General features: G+C 35.7%; 1 protein-coding gene across 7 annotated transcripts in view; it reads left to right on the top strand.

The window, feature by feature from the left end:
• The window catches only part of EVI5 (ecotropic viral integration site 5), a gene marked incomplete at both ends in the record, with an annotated part of 231,451 nt that extends 211,369 nt beyond the window's left edge, over nt 1–20,082 (top strand). For 6 of the 7 annotated variants that reach the window (XM_079696539.1, XM_079696537.1, XM_079696536.1 and 3 more), the window contains one exon: nt 19,647–20,082. In XM_079696539.1, the coding sequence (XP_079552665.1) occupies nt 19,647–19,958 (312 nt within the window). The remainder of the gene's footprint in view (nt 1–19,646) is intronic. The other variant, XM_079696541.1, reaches the window with a different exon arrangement.
• Between the last annotated feature and the right edge of the window lie 3,499 nt (nt 20,083–23,581).

Below are 23,581 nucleotides of genomic sequence, written 5' to 3'. Positions count from 1 at the left end.
ATTTTCATCTAGGCATTAAAACCAGAATAAAGGTAGAAAAGAACTTAGTCTTTTGGCTCTGTGGGTATTGGCAGCTATTTTTTCCTCTTTTTGTTCCAACTGGATGATTTTGTTTTTGTTTTCTTAACTGGATGCTTATTCTATGCTACTGTTTCTGCCAGTGTTTGTTTCCTTTTAAATCTTGCAAAGCTCTGAGTATATTACCTAGTTTACAGAGTGGTAACCTAGAATAGAATTTACATTCTTACAAACAGCTTTGATAAAAACAATCTGTATCTGGAGGAAGAAATAATCAAAAATAGTGTTTTCTGTTTGTACTGATGGCTGTTGATAATTGAATTATCTTTTTTAGAAATACAACTTACTTTTTAATTAATTTATTTTTGGCTGCACTGGGTCTTTGTTGCTGCATGCGGGCTTTCTCTAGTTGCGGCGAGCATGGGCTACTCTTCATCGTGGTGTGCGGGCTTCTCATTGTGGTGGCTTCTCTTGTTAAGGAGCATGGGCTCTAGGCACATGGGCTTCAGTAGTTGTGGCTCGTGGGCTCTAGAACGCAAGCTCAGTACTTGTGGCGCACAGGCTTAGTTGCTCCGCGGCATGTGGGATCTTCCCGGACCAGGGCTTGAACCTGTGTCCCCTGCATTGGCAGGCGGATTCTTAACCACTGTGCCACCAGGGAAGCCCTGATAATTGAATTTTAATTTTAAGGTTATTGTTTAAGAAATTTTTCAAAATGTGGAATTTTAAGCCTTCATGTATGTTTTTACAGTGAAAAGTGCTAGGTTTCTCAGTGTAGAAGCTTCTTAATAAAAGAAATTATTTCCTTCAACTTGTTCTTTCTCTAGTTAGAGCAATGTGAAGTACCATGCAGGAGCTCACACAAGCCTCAGTGCAAGTAAATTCTTTTTCTCTGCTGCCCCAAAAAAAGGTCCTATGTAGATAATGAGAGATTATAATTGTACTCCTATGAAAATTGGTTTAAGGCCCTTGAATGAAACGTTTAGCACTGGTTTTTAATCTTACAACCTCCATTTACTGATAAAAAAAATTGATTCTTAATGACTTCTTTAAATGAGTGTTATTACTCCTGTTTCTCTTATATGTTCCATTTTATCTTTGGTAAGCAGCTTATCTTATCTGAAGTCATAAGATTAAAAAATTTTTGTACAATGTACAATATTTTATGTCTGGAATAATATCACTATGTAAAACAGACTTAAAGCTGAGATTTCAGATTTATGTTTTTTTTTTAAACCAGGCATGTTCTTAAAGTTTATCTAGTTTTTCACTTGGTAAATGAGGAAGCTGAGGGCCCAAGACTTAAAGGGACTTACTCAAAGTTGCACAGCTATTTTGTGGCAGAGATGGAACTACTGCCCAGGAGCTCTGGCCTCTGATTTACTACATCCCACTGCCCTACCAGTCCTGCCGACCAATTTAGCTGTCTCATGGTAGATAGTGTAGGAGTTTCATAGATGTTTAATTGAATTAAAATTAACTACCTCTCTCAGATGAGAACCCAGTGTCTAGATAGTAGAAATCTACTCTCACTTAGTATTCTTTACTTTTCCTTCAGCTTCAGGTTCTGAACTTTTATTTGATCTGAAACTGGGGACTTGACCCTTTAGATTCTGCTTCAGTTTCCAGTGGTTGCCACTAAAATCTTAGCTTTTAAATATTAGATGATTTTTTTTTTTTTTTTTTTTGCATTACGCGGGCCTCTCACTCTTGCGGCCTCTCCTGTTGCAGAGCACAGGCTCTGGACGCGCAGGCTCAGTGGCCATGGCTCACGGGCCCAGCCGCTCTGCGGCACGTGGGATCCTCCCGGACCGGGGCACCCCTGCATCGGCAAGCAGACTCCCAACCACTGCACCACCAGGGAAGCCCTAAATATTAGATGATTTTCTGAAAACAGAGGCAACTGAGATTTTTTAGCCAAATCTGACATTTCTAGAAACCCAGAATTAGGTAAAAGTAGTCAACCCAATTTTATATATACATATTATTTAAGAAATACAAGCTTACTCAAGGACATAAATTAGCTCAGCTATTCAATACATTCTGTTTCAAGAGTCTGTTATTTAGAGGAAGACAAATATATGATATCACTTATATGTGAAATCTTAAAAAATGATACAAATGAACTTACTTACAAAACAGAAGTAGACTCACAGACATAGAAAACAAACTTACGGTTACCAGAGGGGAAAGGGGGAGAGAAATTAGGAGTTTGGAATTAACATATACACATTACTGTATATACAATAGGTAACAACTGGGATCTACTGTATAGCACAGGGAACTATACTCAATATCTTGTAATAACCTATAATGGAAAAGAATCAGAAAATCATATATATATGATTTTCAGAGATACATATATAGGAATATATATATATATATATATATGAGTTTGATATTTAACTGGTGACCAAACTTCCAGCAATTGTTTCTAGATTAATATTTTTTTTAATCTCCAGGGATATATGTCTTTCCATTCATTCGTTGCCTCCAAAAAGAAATACCACATTCATATAAAGAAAAGCTATAATAATCCCACACAAGATACCTTACTTTTATTCAAGACTTTTAGACCATTTTCTAGTTTTATGTTATTACATTCATAAAAAGAGTGTTTTCTACCTAATTACATGCATCTATGTATCCTGTTCCTACTGTAGGTAAAAAGAGATTTTTTAATTTGTTAATGAAAAATGTGTTTCTAATGATGGTAATTTCATTAAGGAATTGGAGTTGAATCATGAGAATATGAAAAAAAAGGTCTGGTAGGAGAGGGTGAGATAATGAAATCACTTAGGAAAGAAAAATGGAAAATATAAAACAATTTGCTGTACACCTGAAACTAACACAACTTTGTAAATCAACTATACTCCAATATAAATTTTTAAAAAAAAGAAAACAAGGCAGGGAAAGAAATTAGAATGTAGAAAAGATGAGATACCAAGGAAAGAAGCCCCTTAGGAATATTGACTGAAGTAGGACATGCCTCTAGAAGGATTTGTAATGAGATTTCTAGGATAAACTCTGGGTGAGCAGCCAATTTAGAGAATACAGAAGCAATCTAGAACTAGGGTTTTAGATCTGGTACTCAGAATTAAGGACCAAGTAAATATCCTCAAGAGATAATATCACACTGGCCAAGGAACAGAACCCGTTAGAAGTGTAAAGTCAGACTTGGATATTAAGCTGTGTCAGGTGGAATTTTTTCTGATATTGTGCCAGACACTATAGGAAGTACAGTGTAGTCTTACTCTCAAGGAATTTACAGTCTGATGGGAAGAAGCAGAACAGTTAATTTGATAAAGGCTGTGTAGTTGGTACTGATAATACTTGATAGTTCAGAAATGGGGGCAAACACAGCACTTAATTTCATTTATTTTAATTAGTAGCTGTTATACTGTCCTTGATGCTCCAGGGCAAGCTAAGCTGTGCATTCCTTGATGGCAAAAGTTGTGTCTTATTCAGCCTTATATTTCTTAGAGTCTTTCAAAAGTCCTGACGCAGTACCATAAACTGATGGATTCAGTTAGTTCTCATGGTGTTCTAATTGTCCTGAATTTGACCAGTGGGAGCTCTTTAAGGCTAGCTTCAGTATCTTTTTTTTTCTTTACAAACCCATTAGTCTTTGAGCATTTTTGTGTTTTCTGGCACTAATAGTACTTTACATCAAATGAGTATAGCTGGATTTTCAAACGTAAGGTAGTGAAACAGTGTTTATTAATATAGTCGGCCCTCCCCATCCGCGGGTTCCATATCCGCAGATCCCGCCAACCTCAGATTGAAAATATTCGAAAAAGAAATATTCCAGAAAGTTTGAAAAAGCAAAACTTGAATTTGTCACACATGCAACTATTTACATAGTATTTACATTGTATTTACAACTATTTACATAGCATTTACATTGTATTATGTATTATAACTAATTTAGAGATTACTTAAATTATACAGGAGGATGTGCACAGGTTATATGCAAATACTACACCATATTCTATGAGGGACTTGAGCGTCTGTGGATTTTGGTATCCACAGGGTCCTGGAACCAATCTCCCTTGGACACTGAGGGACAACTGTACTGATCTGTAAATTGCTTAATAAATGGTCCCAACAATTACTCTTATGACTATTAGATTGGAAACATACCTCACAAGAAACCACTTCAAGGGAAATTGCATGTCAAATACCACTTGGGTTATGAGAAATAAAGGTAGATGATAATAAGCATTTTTTAAAGGAAATGGAGCTAACTATAAAGCCTAGAGTGACAGTTTTTATAGTTACTTACAGCAGTTCTTAAACAGATTTAATTCAATAGGGGTGGAAGAGACTTGCTTTCAGCCTTCCCACGAAGAGGCCATCTAATAATATACTCTTAGATCTAAGACATGAGGAAAATAAGATATAAATGCCTAAAGCCATTTCAATCATATGTATGATACCAATAAGGTTTTAGCATGACTACAGTATTACTTGTTGACATTTAGAATGATACTGATAAGATGTGCTTGAAGATTTCATTCAACCTGATATGGGGCAACCAAAATGAGCTGTGACTTTAAAATCCAGTGAATTTACTCATGTACTCAGGTTTCAAGACTTCAGTATTCATTTTTTAAATTTCCTTCATTTATTTGAAAGCTGATTATCCCTACTCTTCACCTCTTACTTTCTCCTTCACTATCATGTCACTACTGCTAAACACATTCATAAAATAGAGAAGAGGGGAAAAATAGATATCCATGCAATTTATCAGGTTCTTAATAGCACTTCCGGATTTTGTTTGTTGTTCTTTGGGTTTTTTCATTTGATAAGTTTAGTTTTGTTTCTGAATTTTGTGTCTTTGCTCTCCACCTTACTGCAGGTGGTTGAGAAACTGTCATCCTGGATTGTAGGCCTAGTTCTGCCGCTGATTAACTGTGTGACCTTAGGATGCCAATTTACTTCATACATTCATTCAGTGAACATTTGGACATCTTTTAGCTCCCAGGCATGCCTCAGGCTTTCCCTCAGTTTCTGCATCCCAAAACAGTTATACTAAATGATCTTTAAAGTCCTTTCCATCCCAGTCCTGTGCTAGGTGTAGAAAAGTCATAGTCCCAATTGTTAAGGAATTCAGACTGGTAGGGAGAGCCAGTCAGTATGGGCAGTGCTGTGGTAGAACCGTATGGTACCACGGCCTTAGAAACATGAGGAAGCCTCTGGGCGTGGGGCTGCCTAAACTCTGTATTGAAGGAAGAATAGAAGATAGCCAGGAAAAGGAAAGTAGAGGATATTTCAGATAGAGAAGCTGTCATATGCAAAGGTTTGGAGGCAAGTAGAGAGCAAGTAAAGAAGGAACAGCTAAAAAAGTAGGAGGGAAATCAGTAAAGAGGGGCACCTCTGAAACCAGAGAGAGCCTTCCCCTGATCAGTCCGTTTTTAGTGTGTGGTAGTGAAAAAATCATTTGTAGAGATTGATCTGATGGCTGAGGGTAAAGCTTTCTTAATCAAACAAGAGGAAATCCATAAAATACAATCTTCTTCCTTGATTATGTTTTGAGTTATTTTTCTTTTAAGGCCTTGGTTCAAATGATGCATTTCAGAGCCAATTTGAATCTTTTCAATCTAATTTAGATATTCTTATGCTATTATTCACCAAGCTATCCAGTACTTCACACTTGTTTTTTAGTGCTATCTATTCTTAAGTATTAGTCCAGTTTCTTCAACTACACTAAGATTTTGAAATATAGTCAGTCATTTTTAAAAACTTTTTTTTTTGTATCACGTAATTCAATTTTAAAATGCTAGTTTTTAGGGCTTCCCTGGTGGCGCAGTGGTTGAGAGTCCGCCTGCCAATGCAGGGGACATGGGTTCGTGCCCCGGTCCGGGAAGATCCCACATGCCGCGGAGCGGCTGGGTCCGTGAGCCATGGCCATTGAGCCTGCGTGTCCGGAGCCTGTGCTCCACAACGGGAGAGGCCACAACAGTGAGAGGCCCACATACCGCAAAAAAAAAAAAAAATGCTAGTTTTTAAAAGAAACAGTAACATAGTATTGACAGTTTTTCAAACTAGGAACATTTGAAAATATGCTCCATAAATTTACTGTGTTGATTAAAGGAAAATTGATAAAAGATGAATAGCTAACTCTCTCTGATTTACAAAAACTAAAAAATTTTACATTGTGGTTGGAAGTCTTTAGTGCAGTAAATCATGTGCTTTTCATGGACCATATCTCACAGATGCAGTTGGACGTGAGATAATCAGATTTGCACTCCCCACAAGCTGAACAGCTGAAAATGTCATACCAATAATACTTGTCAAAGACTCAGTGCTCCTTTCCTGCCTGTCTGATTTAAGTTGTTGTGGTCAGTGTGAGGAACCTGTGATATGATAAGATAGCATTCATGAGGTCATGTGGTTTGCAAGTACCCAATCTTAACTAAGCAGCCTGTGAGCACCTCCGAATGAGGAAGAAAGGGATACTAACCTTGTCTGTTTGAAAGCTTATTTTGTGTTCAGTGATAAAATAGTGTGGGTGTGTGACCATATATATATAATATATTTAAAATTATTTTTCCATCAGGAGTTAGTTTTAGTTTCTGAAGAAAGTAAATACTATAAATGCATTCATCTCCTTTAACTTCAGTCTAAAGGATTAAACATTTTATTGCAAATATTTTCTGCCTGTTTAAAATGAAACTATAGAAGGTAGCCATCATTTCTTTTTCTGTTGAGAAAAAAACTAGATGTTAAAGGTTAATATTGTTGGTGAATTTTTTAATCAATTAACATTTCTGCATTTCCTAAATAGAAAATTATTTCTTTTCAGTCTGGCAATATCTCCATTGAAAACATATCCACAAAATGGCCATCTGATATATATGTAAATAGATAGATATAGATGCAGATATTTAATATATTTATATATATAAAACAGCTTTATTGAGCTTTAATTCATATACAGTACAGTTCACCCATTTAAAATGTGCAATCCAGTGGTTTTTTATATATTCACAGAGTTGTGCAGTCATCACCACAGTAAATTTCAGAACATTTTTATCACTCAGAAATTGATCACATTCCCATTAGCAGTCACTCCTCATTTCCCCCAAGTTCCCATCCCCCAGCTCTAGGCAAACACTAATCTACTTTCTGTCTCTATTGATTTCCCTATTCTGGACATTTCATTTAATGGAATTATACAATATGTGGTCATCTGTGACTGGTTTCTGGTACTTAGCATAATGTTTTCAAAGTTCATCCATGTAAATAGTAGCATGTATCAGTACTTCATTCCTTCTTATTGCCTAATAATATTCCTTCATATGGCTATACCATAATTTATCCATGCATCAGTTGATGGACATTTGGGTTGTTCCTACTTTGGGGCTATTATAAATAATGCTGCTGCAAGCATTTATGTACAGGTTTTTTTGTGAGCATATTTTCATTTGTCTTGAATGTATACTTAGTAATGAAATTGCTGGGTCATATGGTAACTCTATGCTTAACCATTTGAGGAACTGCCAAACTGTTTCCCAAAGAAGCTGTACCATTGTATATTCCCGCTGGCTGTTTATGAGGGTTCTAGTTTCTTCACATCTTTGCCAATACTTGTTATTCTCTCTTTTTTTGATAGCTATCCTAGTAAGTGTAAATGTCATATCATTTTGGTTTTGATTTGTATTCTCATGATGGTTTATGATATTGAGCATCTTTCCCTATGTTTATTGGCCATTTATATCTTCTTTAGAGAAATATCTACTCAGACCCTTTGCCCAGTTCAAATTGGGTAGTCTTTTTATAATTGAGTTGTAAGAATTCTTTATATATTCTAGACACTAATCCCTTATTAGATAAATGATTCAAAATTTGGTTGATTGGATGGACTGATAAAACCCATGATTTAGCTTTAGAGAAGAATAATTCCTCTTAAGAATTCAACCCAGATAAAAAGAAATGCTTCGTTTTTATGAGGATGTTTTGCTAAAGGTTTGAATTTTTTTCAGTGCTCCAGCTAAAGGTTAAATCATATGAAATGTACGTGGTACTTTGATGTAGCTTTAAAAGTTCAGAGTGAAACAAGTGTGAAGTGATTTATTTCCTGTAATTGGTCATAAATTTACATAGAACCTCATATATTCCTAACCTCATCACCATTGACATTAGAGTACCTTCTAAATAATGTTAATGGTTTCAATTTTATCAAGATGTGTCAGCTGCCAGGAAGAGGGCAATGGCAGTTTCATTTTGTTTGCCCAAGTGTACTGGATAAATCTAAGTATGTGCTACAGAAAGATTAAGAGTTCTTTGTAAATGACTTTTATTTCTTCCCCCTCTCTCCTTCTCTGGTAACAAATGCACAGTATAAATTTCTTCAGTTCCGAACCTTACTTTTCTCCTTTTTCACTTATTAATGTGGGTATGTACTTTTTTTCTTTGCTTTTAATAATGTAAGTTTTAACTATTGCATTTTATACATTTAACATAGAATCTATATATTTTTTAATTTTAAGTGTTTTATCAGTTTAAAAAAATAATTTACATATATTAAAGCCAAAAACATTTTCAGCATTGTCTATTTTATATTATTTCAATAAAATTCTTGAATTTTTAAACTTAATCTGATTTTTAATTACTGTAGGTAATTACTGAATTTTGGCTGTTGTCTATGTTCATTGCTAGTTTTTTGGGTGTTTTTGTTTTTGTTTTTAAACAAGCCTGTTTATTGAAAGGATCTGAAAATAGTAATAAGGCTTTCAACATTTAACAAATTTTCAAGATATTAACAATATGGAACATTAAGAATTGACTTCAAAAACCCAAAGTTTCCTAGGTCATTCCCTGTCACACTTAGGACTTGGTCTACACTGGCTCTGTTGTCTGAATGAGTGACCTGTGTTCTGAATGCCACTCTCTTCTGGACCTAAAGCTGGGAGTGTCGCCCCCTCAGCCCGTGGGAGCCCGGGCGGGCTGCCCGCTGTGCCCGAGCTCTCGGGCAGAGGGTGGGAGCCGACCTCCATCCCCAGCACCAGCTGAGCTACCCAGACGGGCACGTTATCGCTAGTTTTAATCTTTGTTGTGTGTATAATTGAGAATAAATGTAACGTATTATTTCCCATTGACATTTATTTTAAATTTTGAAAATAAGGAAAACTATTAAAATTATTTTATAAGGAATCCAACAAAATCACTGATTAAACTTTGGGAAAAAAGAGTAAAGCCTTTATAACTTAGAAACACAAATCTATGTTATTGGACTTTATGTACATCTGCCCATATATATATGTATATATTATACATCACTTATAGAAATGTTACATTTAGCTTTAAAAGCTATAGCTCTGTGTTTTACAAAGATTGATTATACAAGCCCAAATGTACAAATAGGAGCTTTTATAATCTGATATGACTCAGTCTTGGAAACTTACTGCAACTGTTTTGCAGTTCACTTGGTATCACATGACTCACTTCAATGGTTTAAACCCTGTCTAGTAGTGATCAAAGTTCATTTGGTTAGGGGTTTTTTTGGTGTGTGGATGACTTTTTTCCACTTTGTTGTGGATTGATTGTCTTTCAAAATACTCAGTGCAGTCCTTCTTCTTATTCTTTTGAATCTCAGAAAGTGGTAGTTGCACAATTCAACCTCCAAGCATACACACTGGGAAAAATTTTTAACTTGAAATAATATACATGGAAGCAATTTTAACTGTAAAGCATCATATAAGAGTTCATTATTAATTCTATTAACTCTACATGTTGAAAATGGAGGAAGAATAACCTGTTTTGTCTCTTTAAAATCAACTATAAAATCAGCTCTAACATTTTTCAAGTTACCACTGTTCTGTAATGTGCAGAAAGAAAGCAAACACGTAGAGAACATGTTGTGTCCTCTGTTTACATGGTCACTAGCCCAAATGATCAAGTTTTCTTAGGACAGATTTTCCTGTTATTTATTAAGAAGTTATATTTAAAAGCTGTATGTCTCTAAAATTATCACACTTCTCTGTTTTACAAAAGAAACTTCTATCTTAACCTTTAGTTGTTTAGCGAATGAAGTAGACTAAGGAAAAATTACAGAAAATACTTCTATATCCTTAATGATTATGAAGTCCTTTGGGGCTTCAGAATATTCACCACTGCAGGTTTTCCCTGCTTTAAAATTTTAATGTAATTTTTCTCTGAAACAACTGTAATAGTTTTTAATACTCCTTTTTAGTGTTTGTACTTTTACTGTCATGCAGTTAGAAACTCTGCTGTTTCCTGTCAAAACCTACGTTCATCAGACTATGAACATGACAGTTTCCTGTTTTCTTATTACCTATAGTGCATTTTGTGCTTTATTCTTTATAAGTTGTATAATATCTTAGCTTATCACTTTCCTTTTCTAATTACTAAATGCTTCCTTGGGTCAGCATTGCTTAATACATGGAGAGAAATCCTTAAGTCCGAACTCTTTGTTGATAGTGAGAGGTTAAGATTTTGTTAACTTTTTAAGTTGTAATGAGTATATCAGAATGTCTTAAGTATTATTTAAATAAATTCTACATGTTTTTACTTTTTTTTACTCTGTCTCTTAATGCATAACATGATGAAGCAATCGACATCAGGTAAGAAACAGTACATTATTTGGATTTTGTATATTAGCACTCTTATCTGTCTGCTTATTAGTATTCTCATTCAGCATTTAAAAGGACAGGATGAATAATCAATACCCCAGGGTTTTTTCAAGAATCCTGCTGGCTTTTCAGTGTAGTTCTTCAACATTCTTAGGTGCCTACTCTGGTCAAGTCAGAATGCTAAGTTCTAGGATACAAAAATGATTAAGAAATAATCCTCATCATCAGGAGCTAACAAGAGGTAAAATACATGTACAGCAACCAACCATTCCATATTTTTCCAGACAGTACTGATTTTAAATATTTAATTCCAGCGTTAAATCATATAATTTGGAAAAAACATATCTATTAATATAAACTCAGGGACTTCCCTGGCGGCCCAGTGGTAAAGACTCCGTGCTTCCACTACAGGGGGTACGGGTTGGATCCCTGGTCGGGGAACTAAGATCCATCATGCCTGTGCAGCACGACCAATAATAATAATAACAATAATAGTAATAATAATAAAAAGTCAAATATACATGTGTGTGTGAATCACTACAATATTAAGGTATGTGTGAATATACTTATGCCTGTTGATTTATTTAAAATGTTATAAAAGTTATAAAAGTGGTTTGTAAAAATGCTAATATTGTAAAGTATTAATATCAAAATAATACTGGAAAACAAAAAAAATACTTTCAAAAATAAAAGAAGCAATTTTGATTTTTTTGTTATTGGATTATTTGGGGGTTTTGTTCTGGTTAATGTAACTAATTTATTATCAAATTGTCAAGCTACAGATAAATTTGGAAGCATATTTGAGAGGCTTTATTGATCACCTAGTCTTGGGATACAACTAAACAAATAATTGAAACTAAGAAACTTAATATGCATGGTGGAAAATGTTTGTTTTTAGATTTATACCCCTCCTTGTTCCCTAAAGATTTTGAGGCAGTTTGCATGAATACATATAATACAAAAATAACCAAAAATTAGGTTAATTAAGCCAAATGAAATTGCTGATACTTGACTTTCACTTACAAAAATGGCAATATCATATGATTCAAACTAATAGTTAAAATAATTAGTTCTTGGACTTTTATTTAATAATAGACATTTTAATTTAAGTGTAAGATATATACAGAAAAATGCGTAAATCCTAAGTGTCCAGCTTGATGAATTATCTCAAAAATGAACATGCCCATTTAACCTTCCACCAAGGTCAAGAACTAGGACCTTGCCAGCATTTCAAAAGTCTCCTTGCCACTCTTCCACTCACTGCCTAGTTTTTAACCTTATACTAATGAAATCATACAGAATGAATTATTTTGTGTTTGGCTTCTTTTGCTCAGTACTGTGAGATTTATGTTGTTCCATGTAGCAGTAATTTTTCATTCATTTTTGTTACTCTGTTGTGTCAATTATATGACTATACCATAACTTATTTACTCATTCTACTGTTATTTCCATTTGGGATTATTATGAATAAAATTGCTATGAACCCTGTTATAAATGTTTTTTAGTGTATTATTATACTTATTTCTATTTTTCATATACTTAAGAATGGAATTGCTGGGTGACTTATTATTTATTGTTCAAACCAGGACACTTTTGAGAATGAAAATAGTTTGTCCCAAGCAAACTGTAGTCTGTGATTATTTTAGGTGTAGGGTATGTAGATAGATGGTCAACTTTAGTACTGCCAAACCATTTTCAAAAGTGCTTTTACTGATTTACACTTCTACCACCAGTTTACTTCTACCACCAGTTTACATTCCATGTCTTCACTAATGTGATTGGATAGCTGAAAATTCAATGTTGTATTTTCTAATAAGAACCTGGAATGAATTTAATCAGTATGATCAGTTAAGGGACCATTAATTTGCTTTAATGACCAACCTGGCAGAAGGTAAGGCAAAAGTTTTCTTGCAAAAATTAAAGAGCTTATGTTACAACACTTTGGAAAATGGCTTGGCAATTTACTAGAGCTTAACACAATGACCCAGCAATTATATTCAAGAGAAATGAGTGCTTATATTCACCAAAAAACATATTTAAGAATGTTTCTAGCAGCCTTATATGCAGTAGGCTGGAGACAACCCCAAAAGCCTTTAACAGTATAATGGATAGTTAAATTTTGATATATTCACATAGTGGAATACAACGTGGCACTGAAAAAGAGTGAACAGCTGCTATACATGCCAACATAGATGAATCTCACAAACATAATGTTGAGTAACAGGGGCCAGACACAAATGAGTACATACCATATGTTTCTTTATATTAAGTCTGAGAACAGGCCAATACTATTCTATGGTGATAGATGTCAGAGTAGTGGCGACCTTTGAGGGAATGTAGGGTTATCACTCAGAGAAGAAGGGATACAAGGGAGCCTCCTGGGGTGCTGGAAGCATTCTGTATCTTGATCCAGATGGTAGTTACATGGGCATATACATAAGTAAAAATTTATCAACCTGTACACTTAAAATCTGTGTGCTTTTCACTGTGTTTTATCTTACTTTTTAAAGAACACGAGCCTAAACATTACCTTGAAACAAACATACTCTCAAAATTTTCTCAAGCAGTTTTGACATTATAGCATTGTGGTCATAGAAAAATACCACAGAACATCTCATTTTTTTAAATTGATAGATTTATTTTGGGGAACAGTCTTAGGCTTACAGAAAAATTGATCAGAAAGTGCAGAGGTACACCCCCTCAATGCCTTTCCACAGTTTCTCCTATGCACATCTTGTGTTAGTGTCATACATGAGCTAATGTATATTATTAACCAAAGTCCTTATTTACTTTAGGATGCACTCTTTGTGTTGTACAATACGTTCTGTGGGTTTTTACAAATGTATGATGACTTGTATCTACCATTACAGTATCCTACAGCAGCGTTGCACTGCCAAACAGTCTCTTGTGCTCTACCTATTTATTCTTCCTTCTCTCTCTTTGAACCTCTAGCAACCACTGGTCTACTTACTGTCTCCATCATTTTGCCTTTTCCAAAATGTTATATGGGTGGAATCATACAGTATTTAGCCTTTTCAGATTGACTTCTTTGACTTAGCAATTTACATTGCCCAGCACCCCTAGCAGCCTAATATTAAACTGCTTAACAGTTCTTCAGACCTCTCTCTTGCCTCCATACTTTTGGTACACACTTATCTCTTTAATGGGACCTTTCCAATGTGTGTGACACCATGTGATACTTTCTAACCAGAAAGAATTACTGGTACAGAATCAGTCATTTGGAGAGAAACCAGGACCCTACTCAAAGATTTGGAAGGGGTCCACTCCTAAGAAAGGTACATTTCGTGTGTGTGTGTGTGTGTGTGTGTGTGTGTTAAAGCTCCTGAGTTGTTTCCCTAGAGACCTCTCCTCTAGAGTGTAGACCAAAGACAGGCCTGGAAAATCTTATTTTTAACAAATTTCTAAGATGGTCTTATCAGGGAAGTTTGAAAAATAATGTTTTGGGGAGAGTTTGTTTTTCTGGCTCTAGTTATTTTAAACAGGTTTATTGAGATATAATTTACATATCATAAAGTTCTTCCATTTTAAGTGTAAAATTCAGTAGCTTTTAGTATATTTATAGAGTTGTGTGACCATAACCACAATCTAATTTTGGAATATTTCTATCACCCCAGAAAGAAACCTCATGTCCATTTTCAGCCATTCCCTTTGTCCTCCCCCCACTTCCCTAGTCGTAGGCAGCCACTAATCTACTTTCTGTCTCTGTAGACTTGCCTGTTCTGGACATTTCATATAAATGGAATCATGCAATATGTCGTCTTTTATATTTGGCTTCTTTGACTCAGCTTAATGTTTTTGAGGTTCATTCAGATATCACTACTTCATTCCTTTTTATTGCCAAACAGCATTCAGTTGTATGGAAATAGTGTCTTATTGTGAGCATTTTACCTGCGTACATTTATTCAAATGATTGTCTTAGTTTTTTCATTTTCTTGGTGTGGTTTCTTATGTGTAACTCTCCTCTGATATAGTGTAAATCTCCTGTTATGTGTTAATCTTTTCAAACAATTTAGGTGTACTACTAATTTCACCTTCTTGAAGAAATCTTTCCTCTGGCCTGCTCTTCTTCAAAGAGGTCTGGCTGCCTGGAGGCCTCCTGCACAGATGTCATCTTGGGAGCTTTTTTTGTTATTCTAGGAATTCCTTTTGCCTCACTTTTGTATTAGACTTCCTTTTTCCTGGATCAAAAACAAAAGGATGTCTTTCTTGGTGTACTTCATTTTGGTGGAGCATATCACCTACCTTTCAGTTGTCGGGGGGGGAACGATGGAAGATAAACTATAAAAAGGATTTATCTGATTCCGGTTCAAGTCCTTTAAGCTTCTAACTCATATTTTAGCTTCACATTTAATTGATAGTTTGTATGGGTATAAAAAAAAATTTTTAAGGTAATTACAATTTTTTAAAATATAGGTTAGAAATGTTTTTCTGAGAATTTTGAAGGCACTGCTGTAATTGTCTGATACCATTCTGATTCTTAATCTTTTATGTAAAACTTGTTGTTTTGGGCTGGATACTTTGTCTTTTCTTTGTCCCCAGTGTCCTGAGATTTCATTGTGAGGTACTGCAGTATAGGTCTACTTTTATCCATTGTCCTGGGCACTTGACAGCTTTTTCAATTTCGAAGCACATGTCTTTCAGGTCAGAGAAATTTATGTCTAAGACCCTTTTTTAGAATATCACTTTTTTTTTTTTTACATGGATGCAGCGTCTTCAGAAGGAATGAATGATGCTTTTTTTTTTAAGTTTTCTTCTCCACAGTTAGTCTGTTAACTTCTAGTTTCTTTTTTTCTGGTTTCTCCTAGATGCTTTCCTCAAATGCCTGATAATACTTTACTCTCTACTCAAACTTTAAGACTAAAGAACTTAAGGACTTCCCTGGTGGCGCAGTGGTTAAGAATCTGCCTGCCAATGCAGGGTACACAGGTTCGAACCCTGGCCCCGGAAGATCCCACATCCCGTGGAGCAACTAAGCCCATGTGCCACAACTACTGAGCCTGTGCTCTAGAGCCCATGGGCCACAACTACTGAGCCTGCGTGCCTGGAGCCCATGCTCCGCAACAAGAGAAGCCACTGCAATGAGAAGCCCGTGCACCACAACAAAGAGTAGCCCCCCGCTCACCACAGCTAGAGAAAGCCGGCGTGCAGCAACGAAGACCCAACACAGCCAAAAATTAAAAAAAATAAAAAAGACTAAAGAACTTAAAAATCTGACAGGAAGTTCTGAATGCCTGGGTAGGATTCATTGACTATGACCGTCATTGTAGGATGATCCTGCTGAGATTCTTCTTTGGGGAATCCAAAGATTCCTGAATCCCTTTACATACAATTCAGAGACTCCTGGTGCCTCTTTTTCCTTGGTGAATCTCAAAAGTACTTCTAGGCACATTCATTGACTTTAAAACCTATGTCTAATTTCACCCAGAAAAATAATACATTTTTTTCTTTTCCACAATATGAGTGTATTTCACAATTGAAGTTTTTGTCATTGTTGTTCCCAGTGTCACGAAGATATTCCTATAGTCTTTAACCTAAAATTAGAAAGACAGTGGGCCTCAAAAGGGTATGCTCCATCTGGTATGTATGTATACTTTTCAAGACAAAAGGCAGTAGCTTTTGTCAGATTCTTTATCCTGTGATTGACCCAAAAAAGATGTCAAACAAAACCAAACAAAAAAACATTGCCTAAAGAGTGGTCCTTATCCTAGGATGTACATCAAAATTACTCAGCTTTTTTGAACATATACATTCGTAGACTCTACCCTTAGACCAGAAGAACGTTTCAGGAAAAGAGGTTTCAACAGACCGCTCCTTGTTTCAACCACCAGATAGTAGAATTGGCCCAGAACAGCTTGGTTGTACTACTGAAAGATGGTGTCCATTTGTGTATACCAGACACAAACAGGCAGATGTTCATAGTTCAGGAGCACTTTTGTCCTGCATTATTGATAGTTGCATTTCAGGTAAATCAACTCCTTCCTGAGTTAGCCCCATTTGGTTTGAACATAGGATCTGCCACAGCGATTCTCTGAATACATCAAAATCTCCTGAGATGCTTGTAAAAAATATAGTTTCTGGGGTTTTACTCTCCAGATTTGGGATCCTTAAATCTGGGGAGCAATTCTACATTTTTAATAGGCATACTTGGTTATCCTAATGCTAATGATCAGTGGGCCATGTTTTGAGATATGCTAATCTAAGTTTGTTATTGGTAATATCCCTGAAAGTTTTTCTAGGGGGGTTGGATTAAGAAGGTTACTTGTCTGCTTTTTGTTGTTGTTGTTTTCTTTCTTTTTTCTTTCTTTTTATTTGGCCACACCATGCGGCATGCGGGATCCTAGTTCCCCGACCAGGGATCAAACCCATGCCCCCTGCAGTGGAAGCGTGGTGTCTTAACCACTGGGCCGCCAGGGAAGTCTCTGTTGTTGTTTAAATATAATTAGTTCCCAAGAGTCTAGTAATAAGGGTAAGCAGTACAGCTCTTAGATGCAGGCAACCAAGACAGCACTTTAGAGGGCCCAGCTCTGGTCCTCTCCCAGCCAGACTCCTTTTCACAGGATGCCCTCCCAGAGGACATCCCCACCTGAAGTCTAACCCCTCTGAGACCATACTCTACATACTCAGTACCCTGGAATTCCTTGCCCAGATGTCTACCTTCAGAGCCTACCACAGGCCTCTTCCCTTTCAGAACCAGTATGCACACTCCTAGGTCCAGGGGATAACTAGGATATAGCTTCAGTTTTACTGTCCCTTACCTTCACATTTTTCTTCTTTCCACCAAAAAATTTCTCTATGTCTTTGCTGTTCTACATTAGCAGTTCTCAAAGAAGCAATAATTGCATCTCCTTTGACATTGAATAAATGACCCTTCAATCTGTAGTTCACTTTATATAATATTTGAGGTCGATTATTACATTTGATATGAGGCTACAATGTTTTAATTGCAATAAATTTTGTTAGAGCAAAGAGAAGCTATAGCTTTCCAAACAATTGGGAAGTTGTGGTTCCTCCGCCATACACCTCCTTTATAGCCAGGAAGAAGGAAGACACGTGCTCTATATTATTTCTTCAAAAAGGGTTTGGGGACAAGAAAAAGGAAGACATTAACTGACTTAATTTTACACTTGGAGCTATAAATCATGTGTTGCAATATGGTGATAGGATGTTGCATCAGAGTGTGGCAGTTGTAGTAATGCAGTGTGTATCACAACCACGGAGAGGTCTTTGTGGTTCTCTGTGCCCTTTCCCTAAAGATTCAACTCCAAGTTTATATCCCTTCTGCTATGCCAAAGAGGAAGGTTTTACTTAAATTACATTGTACCTCACTATGATGTTCTCTTAGCCTAGGGCACAGGAATTTCTTAATGGCTGAAGGTTTACCTGAGGCAGACATCATTGTGTTGAGTCCCAGCATCCCTCTTGTTTCCCATTGTCACATACCAACAGGGAAGTACTAGGGTTTCTTCACTTCTTCCTGGAAGTCTATCGGGAAAGCTAGGAGGTGTTCTGGCAAAGCTGTAATGTCTTTACTCTCAGAACCGTTAGTTTTGAAAGTGTATGTAATATTTCCTGAATATTTCACATTGTCTTTATCTCAAGATTCGAAAGATAGTGACCAGGAATTTGTCCTGGAGAAACAAAATTGCAGGTTGATAGTAATGATAAGGACAAGAGACATGGAGTATATTTTTAGCAAATTCTTGATAGTAAAGGTAGATTTTGATAATTAATGGTTTTTATTGTTTTGGATTTTTTTAACTCTTCTACTTTATCATAGGAGAAAATTCATGGTGTATGAGAGAAATTCAACAGGTGATAATATCAAAATTAAATTTTATATTTAAAACATAAGCCCCTTGAGGAGAAGCTGATGTCTTAATTATATGATAGTGGATGTGGTAGTATCTATGGTGGTGGGTTTGGGAATTTGTGGGAATTTAGGCAAAGAAGTGGCAGATGATGAAAAGAAATCACCCTTAATACTGATAAAACTGGTTTGGGAGAATGTGGTTTTGATGGGTGCAACAATGGGTTTTTCAGTACTGAACTCTAGAATTTGTCAGACTTGTCCCCCCAGAAATAGGTAGCATTTGATCTGCATAGCCCTTCCCACACAAGGGTATGGCCGTATAAAATTCCAGGGATAGAGAAACAGAACCTGGTTCCCAAAGATGGAAAGAGAGGGAAAAGAGCTGAGCAATATGTGCCATTCCTCTTCCCTACCCCTGGTGAAAGAAGTCACTCCTTCTCCCTGGGAGGAATAGGGGAGAGAAGGCAAAAATGTTATACATCACTGGCCTTCCCTCTACACAGTAGGACATATCAATAGTGGGAAGAAGCATTTCTGCCCTCACTGAGTGATAGTGGTATGGTGGTCTTTAGGATATTATAACAGGATGGAGACTCCTAGCGAATTGTATTGATTTGTAAACCATTTATCATCATTCACAAAATTATGGAGACATGCTCTAAGACAGTGTGTGTGATAGTTCAGAGTATTGTCTTTATTAAGTCCATATCTTCTACAGATGTACATTGAAATATTTGCAGGTGAACTGATAAGATGGCTGGGATTTACCTCAGAATAATCCAGGAACAAGAGAGGCATATTGTAACAAGATTGTCCATGATGTGTTAGATGTTGAAATTAAGTGATGGGCACATGGAGTTGATGTCATCTCTAGTATAACAAAGGTTCCGTTTGAATCTAAACTTGGATATTAGCTATATGTCCTCAGCAAGCTACACTACCTGAGTCTCTATTTCCTAATGTCTAAAATGAAGATAATAAAATCAACCACACAGGACTTTTGTGGTGATTCAATTAAAATAAGTTATCTGCTCATCGCGTTAACACGTGAGAGTCACTAAAAAATTGGTAGTTACTATTTATATCCATAAATGGAAAAAGATCAGGGTATCTTCATACTTAAACATGAAATGTTTGCTTTCTTGGAGTGTGTATATTTCCCCAAGTTGAGTATATTAACTTGTATTTTGTTTCAACAGCTCAGGTGCCTAAAAGGCCAGAGGGGCTTCTCCGGCCAACCCCCTTTTGATGGAATCCACATCGTCAACCATTTAATAGGAGATGATGAATCATTCCATTCCTCTGATGAAGAGTTCATAGGTAATTCCTTACAGGAAAGTGGCATTGGTTTTCCTTTGCACAGAAAATCTGGCCTGATATCTTTGGACCCCACTGTGGCAGATGGTAGTGAAAGCGAAGCAGAAGACAGTGCTCTGAAGACCAGAGAGAGCAGTGAAGTGGTTCAAAAGGAGTGGCCCCCGAGAAGCGAGTCGTACTCAACCACTGTCTGACCATCACTGTGACCTAGACTGTGGATTTTTTTAAGGGATCAGTTATCATGACTAAGGGTTTTTGGAACATATCTGTTTCATATGTATATATATATATATAAATATATATATTTTACAATCTTAACTGCCTTTTTATCTTTGCCAAATCTTCACCACTGACTTACCATTGCTATAAAGTAGAGTGGAATATGGTTAATGGGAAAAATAAGGTTCTAGCAGTATTACTAAATATTAATGTTTCTTGTTTAGGAAATGCAATTATATCTATATGTGGGAACCATTTTGAAGTTCAGAACTGTGGAAAATTGAATTTTCTTCAGACAAAACTGTTCTTGTGCAATATTTTATGCTCAGTGAACAAATAGTATATTTATGTTTATCAGTTTGTTTTCAGGGTGGCTGTCTACACACATTTGACCAAGACATCTGATTTATCTTGTTTTTTTTGTGTTTGGAGAATTTCTTTTTCAACTAAAATTACTGCTTTATTAGTGGGTCATTGAAAATTCCCAAACGCAAAGCCTTTTTTTCACATAATTTTATAAACACAAGTTAATGGTTATCTGTCTTTAGAATTCTAAATTTTGTTTTAATTTCAGATTTTTATGTGCACATGATGCTTCTGTGTGTTGCCTACCAGTCAGAGTAGTAAGTTAACTACAAATATAGTGGGTTTTTGTACATATTTATAAATCTGCACCACGCAACATTGAACATTTTATGTGGAGAATGTATCTGTTGCAAGATGACTGCCTTCAGAATTATAAAAGGACCTCTGTAAATAATAGGTTAAAAGAAAATTGAAAATAAAACCAAACACTAATATTTTAATAGCTTTAGAATTTTGCTTAGCATTCAACACTAGCAGATTCATAACTGATGCTTGTTCAAAGACACTATTGGTGAAATCTTTTACTTCATGTGTATGTAACTAATAAATTTTTCATGATTAGAGAGGTAATAGCACACATTACTTAGTGCTAATATTCTACTTAATATAATTTAATCAATGGACTGAGGTCCACAATACACAGCAATTGTATCTGCAAATAATCTATGAACATTATCTTCAGATTCTCTAGTTACTAATCTATAGATAAAGCAAGCCATAAGAATCCTTTCCTACCAATTCTTTATCATCTAGACTTTTTTTCCCTAGGAAACTGAATGCCTGTCATTGATAAATTAGAGGAAACACCCAAACTACACTTGTACTATGGAAAGACTACAAAAATGTGTTGGCTGGATGCTTTCTACCCTCATTTTCATCAGCAGCCTGTGGGAAAAAAAAATAACCTTCAAGAATAAGAGGAAAGTAGAATTCGGTAAATATGGAGGTACAGTTTTGCACAATATGTTGCATGCAGAGAAAAAAAAATTACATGACACAATGGAACAGAAGAGACAAAAATAGTTTTCTGTCTAAACCAAGGAGTTAAGCCTTACGGTACATCGTAGACAAGAGTTTCCCAGCAAACCCTTTATAGCCATTTTGCTTGAGAAACAAGATTGAAAACATGCCTATTGTCTCCATAGCTCCAGGCTAAATTCTAGTGGTTAAGTAATTTACCTGTGGTCACAAGTTAGTAAGTAATCAGAGCCAAGATTTTAATCCAAATCGCTCTGACACCAAAGCATTTGAAAAGGCTCAGCTAATGAATTTCTCAATTCCCTGCTTTTCTGACAGTTAATGTGATTTAAATAAGTTTGATTTAAATTGTTTCCTGAATATATTATATAGATATATATCTATATGTATAGATATGCAAGTATCAACACTCATAAGCTTTACGCAGCTCATGAACATAGATGCTACTCCTAGAATTGTCTGACTGGTGCCTTTGGGATTCTCTTTTGGGGTTCATTGCTGTCAGTCTCGAGGCTGTTGATGCCCAAGTGAAATGAGATGATTCATGGCCACATGATTGCTTTGACCCCCGACATCAAGAAATCCGAATGATCCAGCCCATGAGCCAGTTCCAGCCAACATCCTGTTTTCACATGACCCACAAGCTAAGAATGATTTTTACATTTTTTAAGAGTTGAGGAAAAAATCAAAAGAATAATATTTTGTGTCACATGAAAATCATATGACCTTCAAATTTCAGTGTCTAAGTTTTATTGGCGCATACCCATGCTTATTCATTTGCATGTTGTCTGTGGCTGCTTTTGTGCCACAGTAGCAAAGTTGAGTAGCTTAAAATATCTGTTATCTGTCCCTTTAGAGAAAGTTTGCTGACCTTAATTTAGATACTCAAAAATGTAGGTTTACCTCTTCAGTTTGTCTCAAGTAGAAGACTGAACCATTTGCTTTTGCTGTTGAGCTAATGGTTTGGAAACCTAAAATTTTCTGGTGGATCCTATACTTACAACTCTTCAGCATGGAGAGTGTGCCAGCTATTTTAGATTACAAAGTCTTCGAAGCCATAGACAAATTTGGAAGGGTATCTGTGCCTTTGGAAATGGAGAAAGAAAGGGAAGAATACCAGAATCCTAGCACTGTTCTTTAAAGCATGCATCTTTGATTGACCTTTAGGTTTATGCTTTATGCTTCACTTTATGCTTCACTGAGTCAGTGTTATAATTTGACTTTAAAAGTAAGAACATCTTTCTAGAACCATGTGTCAATTCTAAACTTTGAAAGATATTCTTAAAGAATTTCCTAAGTACTGTTTCTGGTTAGGAATTAGTTGTTAAAAGAATCATGGTAAGTAAACCTTACTCTGTTGAGACTCTTGTAATTTGGATAATGAAAAACTAGAAACGACAATCTTCTCATTCAAGATCTTTGATTCAAATACTCCTTAGAAGGGTTTAAAATCTTCCTGGCCCTTAGGATGTAATAGGATAACTTACTCCCTTAGGATAGTTACTTTCTGGTGTCATTGCCATCCTGGGTTGAAATGCTGAGAGAGACTACAAGTCACCTGAATAAAATGGAAATTGCATTGAGGTGATGAAACAGACCTTAAAGATCAAGAAAATATTTCAACAGCCTTTTAAAAAATTAGTGGTAAATTTTTTCTTCCTGGAAAAATAAGTCAAAGATGTAACTTTACACAATTTCTACCCTTTTTATTGATATTAAGCATTCAATGTTTGATGACTAATTGAGACACCAAGTCCTAATTAACTGGTTCGCTATTTGGGGAAGGAAAAAACAACTTTTTCTTAGCTCTGGAATGTAATGCAGCTTGTTACTCTCCAGATAGTGCCTTTGATTGAAAACAAGGTCTAGACCTTTTAAAGTATTTTATTTCTGACATCATAAGAAATTATTTGGTTCCTCATTCTTCTTTATCTTTACACAGTGCACTGTAATTTTCAGATTTAAAGTAAAATGAGTGTATGAATTGTGTTTTAGTAAAGCCCTTTTATGACCAGCTCGATTTTTGTGTAAGTACCAAGTGTCAACAGCTAACATTTCATGAAATCAGTGATTTACTTTGTTAAAACAATGAGCTTTAGCCTGAAAATTATTGCTGCTCTGTCGTTAATGAAACAGTAAGTTTTTTAAATTAGTTAATTTTAATTTAATTCATTCTACTGAAATTAAATTTTCTGATTAAAAATGGAGTGAATGCTATTTATAATCCAACTTTTTACATCAATCCATTGATATA

This window comes from Hyperoodon ampullatus (genome assembly GCF_949752795.1).
Source record: "Hyperoodon ampullatus genome assembly, chromosome: 2".
NCBI lineage: Eukaryota > Metazoa > Chordata > Mammalia > Artiodactyla > Ziphiidae > Hyperoodon > Hyperoodon ampullatus.
This window is presented reverse-complemented; position numbering and strand designations above follow the sequence as displayed.